This window comes from Ambystoma mexicanum, chromosome 1p (genome assembly GCF_040938575.1).
Source record: "Ambystoma mexicanum isolate Mex_15411 chromosome 1p, UKY_AmexF1_1, whole genome shotgun sequence".
Classification (NCBI taxonomy): domain Eukaryota; kingdom Metazoa; phylum Chordata; class Amphibia; order Caudata; family Ambystomatidae; genus Ambystoma; species Ambystoma mexicanum.
Window position 1 is genome coordinate 691,477,904 of NC_090921.1, and position 14,922 is coordinate 691,492,825.

A 14,922-nucleotide genomic window follows, 5' to 3' on the forward strand; every position below is an offset into this window, starting at 1 on the left:
GTTAATCAGCACCTTCTCAACTGTAATGCTTACCCTGCACCTCCATTACTGTTAACAGTAACTGTTCTGTTTGAGGAAATGCTGAATAAAAGCAGTATGCTTTGAAAAGTTATTGGTGTGTGGACAGTGCGCATTTGGTTAAGATTTAATGTATCTAATAGTGTTTTTATCAAAATGTATAGACAATGTGTTTGAGAGAGGAAACAAGTGGGTTATTTATAAAATGTAGTTAAATTGTTTTCACAAGTGTTTGGCTCAAAATCTAGGCTTCACTTTGTAATACAAAGCTGGCGTCTGCTGGCCACCCACATCTTAAAATGGATTCCTCCTTGCCTACGGCATAGATCTCAGGAGAAGCTTGGATGCCTTTTTGATAGGTGTTGCAGACCTCACTTTGGTACCGACTCCATTGAGAGGTCTAATACTCCAACACAGGCTCATAGTGGACTATATTTGTTGCCATCTGACTGTTTGTTGCCTAGGTGCTGAGAAATGGGCGTGTGGGCGAAGGAGTCTCTATTCTGTGCATTTGCTGAAGGCTCATTTAGTGTAAAAACACTCAACAGCGGCACGTTTGCTGGGAGTTTCAGCAGGACTCTATTGGGCTCATTGGCAGGTTGTGCTGTCTGATGTTCTGTCCGGAGCCTAAAGTGGATGTTCACTAGCCAGCATGGTCAGATGTTACCCCATTATCTGTTCCTCAAAATGTTTGGCTTTTCACCATGAGGAACAGCAAACGGTTAATGTAAAACTCTGCCCTACCCTTTGTCTGTGTCCAGAGGAGCCTTCATTGCTCCGAAGGTTTTTCCCTGTCTAATGCAGTGTGTTGGTCCTTTGCAGAGAACTATGAAAGACTAGAGGCCGACAAGAAGAAGCAGGTCCATAAGAAGCAAAAGTGGGATGGGCCGACCATCCGCTACTGCTCTGCCACCATGCCGCTAATAACTGAAGTCAACATGAAGGAGGAGAATGTGGATGTAGAAGGGTGTGTGTCCAGAACAGCTATTCTGTTTTACGCTTGTTGCAGAAAAATGTAGTTTGTCGATGATGGCGCCTTCCTTTGGACTAACACCATTGGGTGTTGGCCCAATGAAATGCTAATTTCCACTGAATACGTTGCCTTGTCCACGCTGGTATTTGCCTTGCTCTGCATTCAACCCTCACTAGTTCAACCTTCTAATGCCCACGATGGCGTACCCCCTTTTAATCAAAGACCTGCATTTGAGGCACACAATATGTTGGAAAGCTTTCCTGTTTAATTGGCTTACTTTTCTTTTGGTTGCCTGACCCTATAATCTCCCTGTGGTGTACTGCAGAACCACCACACTTGTCTGGGATTAATGTACGCTTTCTGCAAAGGGTTCCGCACAACGTTTTTTGGCAGTGTAAAATTCTACAGCCGATTTAAATGCTGTTTTTTTTATTTATTTTGTCGCAGGGTATCATTTTAAATTTCTTATTTGTGAACGTCGGTTCTTATTCAATTCTTTTGTTTAAAAGCAAAACATTTTGCGCAGTAGCCGTTCTGATAGATAAAGCAACATTTTACAAGACTCGTGAGGCCTGCATGGCGGGTAATGAAATAGTGGTGCCAGGAGAGCGGGACTAACTAGGAGGAGGAGGGCAGAAAGCTAAACAAATCAAATCATTATTTCATTTTATTTTGATTTAAATACAAAAACATTACACATTTTAATCAATTTGGTTATAAAAGCATTCTATAAAACATGCATCCAAACATTCATTCATTCAATCTAAATAAATCCCTAACATTTTTTTAAATTATTTTGACATACAACAGAGAAATGTACAATTAAAATCCAAATCTCTTCACATATACATCTAACAGTAGTTCATTCCAAATAAAGTATCGACTATTGGTGCCCATAAATGCAGATCTTCTTTAGAACACGGGCTTTCCAGTTGGTAAATAGTTTCGACTTGACAAAATTTATAAGTCTTCATCAGGATCGGATGAACATTAACAGATTGTAAAAGTAAAACAAATACACATATAATTAAAAATAATTAAAATAGCTTACTGTCTCCCTTCACTCAGTAGTACTCACAATTATATTAACAAAGAGATCAATCTAATCTCTCTCTCTACCCATCAATTATATCTGGTATCCCATGATTAAGGTCCAAATATTGGCTAAATACCTCCATGTAGGCAAATACCTCATACACATGCCTCAAAATTGTAGGCAAACTGTAGGCAATCTATGTGGGTCCTTTATATATTTAATGGGCAAAGGTATGACGCACAGAATCTTAAATTCATTTTATTCAGTGCCATATTTCAAACTTTATAATCATCCCTTTTCCAAATCTGTTGTGACTCGGTGAAAAATAGAAATAAAAAATAAAAATATATAAAAATAATTATTAGCATACCGACAAACCCCATTGGGTTCGCATAATGGCTTATGTTCCAATGGCTTGGTAACTTGAGCTCCATTCACATCTAGTATATGTCAAAGTTGTTCACTCTTCAAAAAGTGGACTAATGGGAAAACAAACAATAATTTCAATGCCCGCGAAAGTTTTACATGAAAAACGGCATAGAGTTAGTTAAAGGCAGACGAATACCTTTGTTTGTAACCACTGGTTAGTCCACACGGCGAAACTCATCAGAAAAGAGTCTCTATTTTGGTAGGCACACCGCCTCCTGTGTAGGCATCTACCAACAGCGGAACTATTCGTACCGAGCAGGACGGGAGCGCTGGGCTCTTCACGAGTCGTCGCGCATACACATTCTGTTCAGAATCTGTGTGAAAACAAGCAATGGGAAAAGCTAAAGTAAATACGCTATGCTTTCACTCAGAGGACGTGCAAGCCCGCTTGATCTAAAAAAGGCTTACCTTTCGAACAACGTGCATAAATCGATCTGGAACTCGATCGTGGTGGCGTCGGCGTTTAGATGGAGGCGGCCAACGGATTCTGAGGAATAGAGGCTGTCTTTTATTTCACTTAAAAGAATAGTGAACACAAAGGACGGACCCTTAGACTACTCGCTTAATTACTCAACGCTGGTCCAACAGCTGAGGGAGCAGCATGGTAAAGGTAAACAAGGGACTAATCCCAACAAGTGTTAGAAAAAACCACTGATAGCAGTGGGAACAGGCTGAAGAGGGAAAACGGAAGGAAAAAAGAGAGGGGACGAAATCCGCACTCTGTATCCAATTCAACGAGTACACCCAAACTAAGGGAAAGAAACGTACATAAATTCAGCCGTCATTTCCACTCTTCTTGCTGATTCAGTCCCTTGTTTAGACTATTAGTGTGGTATATCCACCATTGTTCTATGGTGTAGGGCAGTTTGAGATATCCCTTTTTGATCAGAGGGCTCTCCGCCGACTCTTTTTAAGCCCACTTGACCTTGCTTTTAGTTGGGCTGGTTTGCTTTTGTCCCATCCCTGTTTCAGAATGTCGGCTTCAGACTCAAGTTTCTTTCAGTGAAGAGCAGCTAGCTGAGATTGTTAAAATTCCATCCTTTTTTGATGAATTACAGTTAGATAATGTGACTGGTGACTATCTAAACATTACCAGTGACAGTATATTACGACTCAAAAAAAAGAAGTTTAAAACTGAAATGCACAGCCATCTGCTCACTGAGTACCTGAAGAAAAATATTATTCCTATGGTGTTACTCGTCCGCAATGAACCATGTCTTTTTGTAGACTATGTTGAATAGAAAAATGCCTTCTCTGGGGTAGGCACTAAGTGTAGCAGAGACTGGATACTCCTCACTATAAATACAGCACTGAAAAAAAGTGTGGCAGTGGTCGAAGAGATTGAAAAAGCTGAATTGGGCTTTAAAGCACACACCACTATTCTTAATATTAAAGAAAAATTAGAAATGATTGAAATCAAGTGATTGATTTAATAAAAATCACTACTGCCAAGAAAATGGAGAAGCTCATTAAGGATGTCAAAATGTTTTCGAGAGAGACGGCATACCCTTATTTAAAGGCGGACTATCAGGACCCAGTGAACTGGAGAGATCCAGATGACAGTACAGTGGGGGTACCCACTAGCAAAAAAGTGACCTTTTCAGATACCTCATCTAGTGACAGCGATGGTTATCAAAAAAAATAAGAGAGGTAACCAACAAAGCTACAGGCAAAGAAACAGAGGGTCTCAAAGAGGAGGGAGAAGAGGGAGACAAAATGTTTTTCCAGTATCCACCATATTTTTACCCTCAAGGGTTTGCACCTCCAGGACAGATGCAACCGTACCCCCCACAGGAACTCCCTTTTCCGCCCCAGCAAATAGGCCCACCGCCATTAGGGAATGTATTTGAGACCAGGAGAAGGGCATACAGAAAATAAGCACACCCTCTGCAGTCTATAATTTGTCGGAAAAAGTACTGACACCCAAGGAGACTTCTATACTTGAAAGGGGTTTCTCATTCATACCCATGAAGGATCCTAGCAAAATGGACGTGGAAGTAGAATTGAGAAATTTCTTTCATAAAATTAGACTCAAGGACTTTTTTGGTAATATAGAGAAGGACTCTGCTCACATTAGGGCCAATACTCCTTTTAAACCTCCGTCCAAGTTTACTCCCTCTTTGAATATGATATCAAAAGAAACAGTTATATTTGAAAAGGCAGTACTCTGAGACTTCAATGCCGTCTATGACAGTAAAAACAAAAACAAAGACAAAAATTGCATTAATTTTTTGAAAGAAGACTGGGCAGGCCTTAAAAACGTACAATCCGACAAGTCCGTTGTGATCAAAAAAGCGGACAAGGGAGGTGGAGTGGTAGTGTGGGATGCCTGCAAATATGACCTCGAAGTCATGAGACAACTTAATAATCGGGAAGTGTACGTCAAATTGCAGGGAGACCCCACTCAGAGTATTTTGAAAGAAATTGAAAGATTGGGGAAGCATGCTTTAGAAAAGGAAATTATTACTCCAAAAGAACTTAGTTTCTTGGTTCCTAGTAACACCAGGACTCCCCTAATCTACATGTTACCCAAAATACATAAAAGCTTGACTAGGCCACCGGGTAGGCCTATAGTGTGTAAGTGGTTCCATTTTGGAACCCGTGGGCCAATACTTGGACTTTTTTCTGAAGCCTTTGGCTAAAAACACTCCTACTTATCTTTCGGATTCCTCAGACGTCATTATGTTGGTTGAATCTTTTCTATTTAACAAGGACCAGGACCTGCTTATCACTTTGGATGTGGAGTCCTTATACTCCAACATTCCACAGGAAGACTCTTTGGGCATTATGAAAACATTTTTACAAACCAGGACAGACACCATCTCTGTTCCCAGTGATTTTCTGGTGGAGTTATTAGAAATTGCACTTACAAAAAATGTCTTCAGGTTCAAGAACACGTATTATATGCAAATTAAGGGGACGGCCATGGGGGCCTCTTTCGCTCCTAATTACGCCACCCTATATATGTGGAATTTTGAGGAATCTAACATTATGACTCTAATCCCTTCAAACCTGCTCTCAAACTATATAAGAGGTACATAGACAACATCCTCATTATTTGGGACAGCTCTAAGGGGGATTATAATGCTTTCTTCCTATGGATCAACAATTTGAATCCTAATTTGCGATTTACAATTCAGACCCCCAATAAGGAACTTGCATTTTTGGATCTGTAAATCAAGGTGGACAAAAACGCCTTGGTAGTGGACCTCTATCGAAGAGTCCGATAGGAACACTATATTGCACCACCAGAGTTTTCATGCCCAATCCTTAAAGTCTAACATCCCATATGGACAGTTCCTAAGGGCCCGGAGAAACTGTACCAAAATGGAAGATTTCATTAAGCAAGCATCTGCCATTGAAGAAAGATTAATTGAAAGAGGTTACCCCAGAAAACTGCTGAAACACTCAAAAAAACGAGCTTGATATCAGCATAGGGAAGTCCTATTGAAAAAAGAAAGAAAGCTGGGGGATGACCAATTGGTTTGTGCTCCGACTTATAATACTCGACACAATAAGATCAAGAAGGTTATATCTAATCACTGGCATCTATTACAGTTAAATATGGTTGATTTACCTAAACCTATTTATGCGTTTAAAAGAGGCAGGAACATTAAAAATTAGGTTTCTAAGGCAGACAGAAACCATGTGCAAGACAATCAACCGACCCTAACTGCGACCTGGGGCATGGCCCCTATTATGGGACATTACCCCTGCGGGAATTGCTCTAATTGTGCAAGCACCACAGCGATTTCCACCATCAAAATCCATGAAAGGGACTGGAAGCTGAGGCATCATACCACCTGCCTCAGCCTTAATGTAATATATGCAATACTATTCCCTTGTAATGTAAAAAAGCGTGTGTTGGTAAAACATCCAGAGCGATTAAATTGTGCATAAGTCCAAAATCAGGACTGGTCAATTGAATGCTCCTTTGACTATGCACTTTTTGGAGTTGAAACATAGCCCAGAAGATCTCAAATGGTGGGCGATTGAAAAAGTGCTTGGCACTGATGCAGCAAATACGGCTGCACGCCTGTCCCAGAAGGAACAATGGTGGATATACCACACTAATAGTCTAAACAAGGGACTGAGTCAGCAAGAAGTGTGGAAATGATGGCTGAATTTATGTAAGTTTCTTTCCCTTAGTTTGGATGTACTCGTTGAATTGGATACAGAGTGCGGGTTTCGTCCCCTCTTTTTTTCATTCCTTTTTCCCCTCTTCAGCCTGTTCCCACTGCTATCCGTGGTTTTTTCTAACACTTGTTGGGATTAGTCCCTTGTTTACCTTTACCATGCTGCTTCCTCAGCCGTTGGACCAGCGTTGAGTAATTAAGCGAGTAGTCTAAGGTTCCGTCCTTTGTGTTCACTATTCTTTTAAGTGAAATAAAAGACGGCCTCTATTCCCCAGAATCCGTTGGCCGCCTCTATCTGAACGCCGACGCCACCACAATCGAGTTCCAGATCGATTTATGCACGTTGTTCGAAAGGTAAGCCTTTTTTTAGATCAAGCGGGCTTGCACGTCCTCTGAGTGAAAGCATAGCGTATTTACGTTAGCTTTTCCTTTTGCTTGTTTTCACACAGATTCTGAACAGAATGTGTATGCGCGACGACTCGTGAAGAGCCCAGCGCTCCCGTCCTGCTCGGTACGAATAGTTCCGCTGTTGGTAGATGCCTACACAGGAGGCGGTGTGCCTAACAAAATGGAGACTCTTTTCTGATAGTTTCGCCGTGTAGACTAACCAGTGGTTACAAACAAAGGTATTTGTCTGCCTTTAACTAACTCTATGTCGTTTTTCATGTAAAACTTTCGCGGGCATTGAAATTATTGTTTGTTTTCCCATTAGTCCACTTTCTGAAGAGTGAACAACTTTGACATATACTAGATGTGAATGGAGCTCAAGTTACCAAGCCATTGGAACATAAGCTATTATGCGAACCCAATGGGGTTTGTAGGTATGCTAATAATTATTTTTATATATTTTTATTTTTTTATTTCTATTTTTGACTGAGTCACGACAGATTTGGAACAGGGATGATTATAAAGTTTGAAATATAATAATAATAATGGCACTGAATAAAATGAATTTAAGATTCTGTGCGTCATAACTTTGACCATTAAATATATAAAGGGCCCACATGGATTGCCTACAGTGTGCCTACAATTTTGAGGCATGTGTATGAGGTATTTGCCTACATGGAGGTATTTAGCCAATATTTGGACCTTAATCATGGGATACCAGATATAATTGATGGGTAGAGAGATAGATTAGATTGATCTCTTTGTTAATATAATTGTGAGTACTACTGAGACAGTAAGCTATTTTAATTATTTTTAATTATATGTGTATTTGTTTTACTTTTACAATCTGTTAATGTTCATCCGATCCTGATGAAGACTTATAAATTTTGTCAAGTCGAAACTATTTACCAACTGGAAAGCCCGTGTTCTAAAGAAGATCTGCATTTATGGGCACCAATAGTCGATACTTTATTTGGAATGAACTACTGTTAGATGTATATGTGAAGAGATTTGGATTTTAATTGTACATTTCTCTGTTGTATGTCAAAATAATTTAAAAAAATGTTAGGGATTTATTTAGATTGAATGAATGAATGTTTGGATGCATGTTTTATAGAATGCTTTTATAACCAAATTGATTAAAATGTGTAATGTTTTTGTATTTAAATCAAAATAAAATGAAATGATGATTTGATTTGTTTAGCTTTCTGCCCTCCTTCTCCTAGTTAGTCCCGCTCTCCTGGCACCACTTTGTATTTCATTGTACGCTTCTACCTCAAGGTGCCAGTGACTGTTGAGGTTCCCACTTCGGGTTTTGTATACTGCATGGCAGGTATACATTGCTTTAGGACCACTTTATTGCTGCTTTGGTTACTGATAGAACAAAATGCGGACTCAGCTTTCTCCAGGCCATTTCAAAGTTTCCCCCCTAAATATCAGCAGTGTTAGTGGCTTCTCTGTGAAGTAGGATCTCATGCAAACTGTACTGGTGATCTTTTAAGTCGTTTATAAGTATGTTTCTGTTCCTTCACTAGGCTGGACCCAGATATGCAGCACAACGCAGATGCCATGACCGGATCCGTCGGCAAGTGCTCACGTACCTTCATCACGTTTAGTGACGAAGAGACCTTCAAAAAATTCTTCCCGAGATCAAAGGCCGCCAAGGTCCCGGTGAAGGAGATCTGTCCGGTCACTCATAAACTAGCTCAGTACCGTGATCCTATTACAGACATCCCCTATTCAAGCATCCGGTCTTTTAAGATCATCCGGGAGGCCTACAAGAAGTATATCACAGCTCATGGGATCCCAAATGCTGCTATGGCTGCAGCTATGGGCACTGGCCCGACGGCGACTGATACTGGTATTCGCTCTGGCAGGCAGAAGATCATACTCAAGCAGGGTGGACCATGAACCTCGTTTGGAAGACTGGTGGAGCGCTTGTAAATTTGAGAGTAAAGTACACTTGAACGTTTCGTTTGTCTCAACCAGAGCCTGGAAGATGCCATTCCGAGCGGTTGCTCTTTCTTCCTCCAGTACTCTTGTGTACACCAACCGTCCTGTTTTTTAGCACAGGAATTTTACTTTCTTTGGAAGGTTCATTACATTGTAAGCTGCTTGTAAATTGTTCTTGCTGTTAAAAAGCATAAACAGTGACACAAAATGGTCTTCTTTGACCCAGTTTTGCTTTTCGACATATTGAAACAAATGTTCTAAACATGTTTTATGTGGTTGGGCAACTTTTACTTAACAAAGATGCAGCATTTAAACATACTTTGTTTGTGGTCCCCTAAATCTATAATAATCGGTAGCAGAATTAATGATGCCTTGAAGCTTGTGCTATGCTCATATATTCATAGGAAGTGTAGTTTGTTGTCCACCTTTGTTTCCTCGTGCACTAGTTGTGATTTTTGTGGGTTGTGGTTCTGCCTTTATTAGTGATGCCTTTAGTTTGTTTGTTTGTTTGGTAATGCGCACCAAGCCCTTGGGTAGACGGGCGCAACAGAAACAAGAAATCTTAAAACTTAGTTACAGTACGAGGTAGCAATACATAGAGCAGTGATTGCAGTAGGAGCAAAAATACAGGTACAAGATACATTAAATACAAAGCAATGGTCTTGGTAAGTCAGAGGCATTATCGTGAGTAACAATATATGCACACCTACATACACAGATATGTATATACAACCTTACATGTATACGTTAACGTGTATCCATGCTGCATGCAAATATGACAGAACATACGACCATGTGTGTATAGTTAACCAATCTACAGTGTAGTTTGAGGGAACAAAGGGTCGTGTAGGGGCTGGAGAGGTAGAAGTGTAGTTCGGCATTTTAGTTGAACATATTCAGTGCCTGCCAGCCAGCTGGCTGCAGTGCAGGCCAGATGGTGTGGTGTCTCTTAAAGCGTTAATAGCAGCCTCATATGCTGATACAGATTGCAAGAGGGGTCATTTTTTTTTTTTTTTTTTTTAATGGCCTATTAAGCAAAGTGCCACCACAACCTCTGTCAGTTTGGTGCAACCTGGTTTGTGTGTGGTTGAGAGTTGCTGTTTTTGAGTGTATAACATGTACATGTGATGTCATGTGGAAAGTTAGCGAGGCAATCGCACCTGGCAGGGTGGGTCAAATTTTGTGACTGCCTGCTCAAGTTAAAGGCCAGGGCTTGAGTGGCCCTAACAAAAGGCCTTGTGGTGCTGTTACTGCCAGTGTCAGACCACAGCCACAGATTATTGTCCTTGGCGCCCACAATCCATACGTGGGTGCTAAATGGATTTTTTCATGTTCATAAAGGAAACAACCTACATGAGGTATCTACTCACTGATACCCTACTGCTGAAATCCGGTTTCAGTTTTGATTACTGTGACAAAAACAACATGGAGAACGGATTTGAGATGAGTGGTGATGACGATAGTTTTATTTCTTTTTTCATTTCAAAGGACTCTTTAGTACCCGCAACCTAGGTGCTGGTGGGGGCATCTGGGGCAACAGTTGAGTGGTAAGGGGTGTGGACCTCCCTGGCACAATCCGCTGCATACTTTGTTGTGCCAATAAATACAGCCTGCGTGCGGAGCACCTTGATGGGCAGCACAGTCTTCCCTGGGTGCTAATTTGTGATCGCTTAAAATGTTCTGTATGTCACTGTTCGATCTTGAGGTGTTTAGTAGAGCCGATCTTACTCCTGTAACCTGGAACAACAAAGAAGCATGCCACCTTACTTTTGTACTCCGACTATAGAGTCATTTTAAATTTGATTGCAATACTTAAACTTCTGAATACCGCCGTCAGTAAATTTGCATCTCATGTGCGAGTATAGTTTTTCCAATGCAACGCCTCCGAGCTTGTCAGTCTGCCTAGATAGATTGGCTCGCCCTTCATCCAGTGAAGTTTATACTGTGTAAAGGCAGAAGAATAGGGGAGCAGATCTTGCAACCCTATTTCTCATGGGTGGGAGAATTTTGTTTGTGTGGGTGACAGCCCAGTGAAATGAATGGATGGGGAAGAGGCTTGGGGGAGGGTGAGTTCATGAATTTCAAGGTGGGTGATAACCCTGGGATTTTGTCCAATTGTATCCCATATGTACATAGCTCATTACCTTTTCCCCCCAGAAAAGTGTCACATGAGACCTGTTTGTTTTTTGGCATAAAAGAGCCGCAGATTTATTCCACAATAACATAAACCAAAACCACACTGCACACATTGTGGAAAACATAACTCCTAAGATGCGGCGATTGCTCCGTGTCCAAAAGTAAACTGCTTCCCCCTTTCTTCCCCAAGCGAATAGGCCCAACTCTGCCAACCTTGGCGTCCGAGCCTCTCCTGCCCCTGCAGATGCTCCTGGGTGGGGAGAGTGCCGTTTCCATGGGGGAAGCTGAGCCGTAGATGTTCCTCCCAGACGCCCCTGCCGCTTAGGCTGCCAAGGGGTGCTGGGTCTGAGAAGAGCGACGACCCTTCTCGCTTTCCCCTGGCTCATCCGGAGTCTGCCTCATGTGTTTGTCAGGGCAAACACCGCCACGCCTCATGTGGGTTTACCGTCCACCGAGGCTCCCCCTTCCTTCTTACATTTCCAGGATTTTAGTGCAAACATTCCAGAAGAATAGATCCATGCCCAGCGGGGTCAAGTGAACCCCGTCCTTGCAAAAGTATTCTGGTGATTTCAGGTTAATCAGCCCGTGTCTGATCTGGCCAAAACCCCTGCCCTTACAGAATTTTGCCATAGCGCAGTTTAATTTCCTCCTGGATTTCTCCACTGCTGCGTGCTTGTCCGCACCTCTCCATTCCTGTCTCGGGATGATTTCCGACCAAATAATTTCTGTTTCTCCCAGCTGTCCTGCTAATTCCTGCAGAGAAAACATCATTTTGCGCATCAACGCCCCCCTCCCCAAGCTTGTGAGGTCGTTACCCCCTAAGTGGATAACCAGTATGTCTGGCTTGCGCCTGTTCTCCCCCAACCTAAGAACCTGTTCCTGCAGTTGGGCCCATCTTATCCCCGGCACCCCGTGCCACTTTATTGAGAACTCGCCCGCCGTCAGCTTTTCCTGTTCTTCCGACCAGCTTGCCCTTGCCCTAGATACAAAAGAGTGTCCTACCACCCAAACTGTTCTCTTCCTTCTTTGGGCAGCTGCTGGAGAAAAAAGGGGGGAAACATGTAACTTTACATTTTCTCGGGTCTAATGTATCATTTGTAGCAACCTGATTTCCATCTCCCAATCTACTTGATTTCCACTTCCCCCATGCCCACTGCTGCTGCCGAAGTCGCCGCCCCTATACGAAAAGAGTGTGTACCAAAAACCCCTTCCATTTCCCCTATGGCTTCTAAAGCCAGCTCCATCACCCTTTTAAACTGGAAGTGACTTAGCGAGGAACCATCCTGATGGATGAGCAGCGGGGCTTCCTTTACTGACGGTGGCCTCAAGCCGAGGTACCTTGTAACTGCACTGATTGCGCATATCGGGCTCCCTGCGATGAGCCGTAATGACACCGTGCAGCCTTTGCCATCCTGGTCTGTTTTAGACCTTTTTAACCATAACATTACTTGTTGCTCTGAACATTGTACATCCTGAATTTGCAAAAACCTAAGCCCTTTTGCGCCTTTGTTCTCAGGTACTAATTCACTTACCCTGAATGCCCTGAAAAATGCCAGGGTAAAAGCTGCTTTGAACAATGCTGTTTCGTAGGCCCCGTGGCATATTCCCCCAAGACAACATACCACTTTTTGCAACTTGCCTACATCAATGGGCCTCCTTGCGTCCTTCTCCACTGTTATCTGTCTAGCCCACCCCTTCATTGCCATTCTGATATAGTGTTCCTTAGTTGGATCGGTCTCCCCCTCCAGTTTGCTGAAATGAGCGATAGCTGCTAGATGGTGTGCCATCCAAGATCTTGACCTCCCCGCAGACCACCCCCATCCCATGAAGGCCCTTACTGGCAAACCTTGATGGTTTACCCCTAGTACCTCCCGCTTAAAATTCTGGTAGCGTTCCCAGCCAGCTTTATACCTCCTTGTCGTGCCTGGTGCCAGAGCCGTCTGGATGAGGGCATTCAGATTACCCCAATCATGTCCCACCACTGAGCTTTGAACGGGGACATCACCTTCTCTGCTCCCGGGCAGTTCTCCTGAAATTTCCCCCACTGTAAACGAGAGAGAGCTGCCACGTTCAGCACCCCAGGAATGTGTCTCGCTCGCACTTCAATTTTTCCAGCCAACATGCATTTCTGCAACTCTCTTAGCAGCTGCAACACTCTTCTGCCACTGGCAGCCCCTTGGTTAATGACTTGGACCACTGCTAAGTTGTCCGACCAGAGTATGACTCTGCTGTTCGCCAGTTGTTCCCCCCCACAGTTTGAATGCTACCACAATGGGGAAGAGTTCCAGCAGCGTGATGTCCTTTGTGACCCCTTTGCGCTGCCATTCTTGTGGCCATGCCTTCCCACACCATTTGTTACCCAAAATTGCACCGAACCCCTTTGCTCCTGATGCGTCTGTGACCAATTTATGCCTGCCCTCGCGACCATCTTGGCTGCGCCAGATCAACACCCCATTAAAGTTGTCCAAAAAGCTGTCCCACATTTCTAGGTCATCCCGCAACTCCGCCCCTAGCCTGACATGTTGATTTGCATGTTGTAGGCCGACCATTTTTAGTTCCACATTCCTTGCAAATGCTCTGCCTACTGGGATGACTTTCCCTGCAAAATTAAGGTAACCGGCCAGTACCTGCAGTTCCCTGAGTGTCGCCTTCTTCTTCCCTCTCAGCCCCCCGATGACCCCCTTCAATTTTGCTACTTTGTCCTGGGGCAGCCTACATTCCCCCTTCATAGAATCAATCTCAATCCCCAAGAAGGTAAGACATGTCACTGGGCCCAGCATTTTCTCTCTGGCCAACGGTACCCCCATGACCTCCATCAGCCTCTTAAACGTGGCCATGAGGTTCTCGCATTCCCTAGACCCTTCACTCCCAATGAACAAAAAACCGCCCAGGTAATGGACTACAGCCCCTTCGTGGCATTCTTGCTTCACCGCGAACTCCAAAAAGCTGCTAAATGCTTCAAAATAGGCACAAGAAATGGCACACCCCATCGGTAAACATTTGTCATAGTAATACAGATTTTGCACCTTAAAGCCCAACAAGTGCTGGCTTTCTTCGTGAATGGGTAGCAACCGGAATGCTGACTCTGTCTGATTTTCCCATAAGGGCTCCCTTCCCGGCAGCCATCACCACCTCCACGGCGTCCTCAAAAGATGTATAATGTACCCTGGCCCTATCTCCGCTAATCCCATCATTGACTGACTCCCCTTCTGGGAAAGAGAGGTGATGGATCAACCGAAATTGCCCTGCTTCCTTCTTGGGCACCAGCCCCAGTGGAGATACCACTAAGTTTGGCATTGGAGGATGCTCAAATGGGCCAGCCACTCTGCCTAGCGCCACCTCTTTGGCCACTTTCTTGGCCACCACTTCCGGCAAGCCCAGCGCTGACCGCAGGTTGGCTGCCTCTTTGCCCTTTTTTCTCACTATACTCGGGATCTTGAAGCCCACCTGAAACCTTCCCACAACATTCTGGCATCTTTATAATTATGATAAATATTTAACCATGGAGTCATTGCCTGTAGCTTAACCGGGGTTGGCAACCCCATTTTAATCATACCAATACATTTCTCATTCTGGATCATTTTTGACATTGTGTTACCCGCATTAATCTTTTTTGACCTTGTCTCTACCCTTTGGACTACTCTTGCGCCTCCCCTTGCTGGAAGCGGTGTTGCGTTCCTTGCTGTTGGCTCCACGAGGGTGCCTAAACCGGCACGCTTTACCAAAGGGGCAACCCTCTTCTGAATTGACCCTCCAGCATTCTGCTTGCTCCCCCTGGAAGCTGGATCTGTTGTTCCAGGAGGAGTCCCCGCGAAAGGACGCCCTCGCCCGCCGGGTGAAACCCCCCCTGCGTC

General features: G+C 43.5%; 1 protein-coding gene across 1 annotated transcript in view; it reads left to right on the forward strand.

The window, feature by feature from the left end:
- VPS72 (vacuolar protein sorting 72 homolog) overlaps positions 1-9,144 on the forward strand; it is a 65,206-nt gene extending 56,062 nt beyond the window's left edge. The window contains exons 5-6 of the mRNA XM_069649852.1: positions 841-985; positions 8,515-9,144. Coding sequence (XP_069505953.1) covers positions 841-985; positions 8,515-8,890 — 521 coding nt within the window. The 3' untranslated portion in view covers positions 8,891-9,144. The remainder of the gene's footprint in view (positions 1-840; positions 986-8,514) is intronic.
- The last annotated feature ends 5,778 nt before the right edge of the window (positions 9,145-14,922 follow it).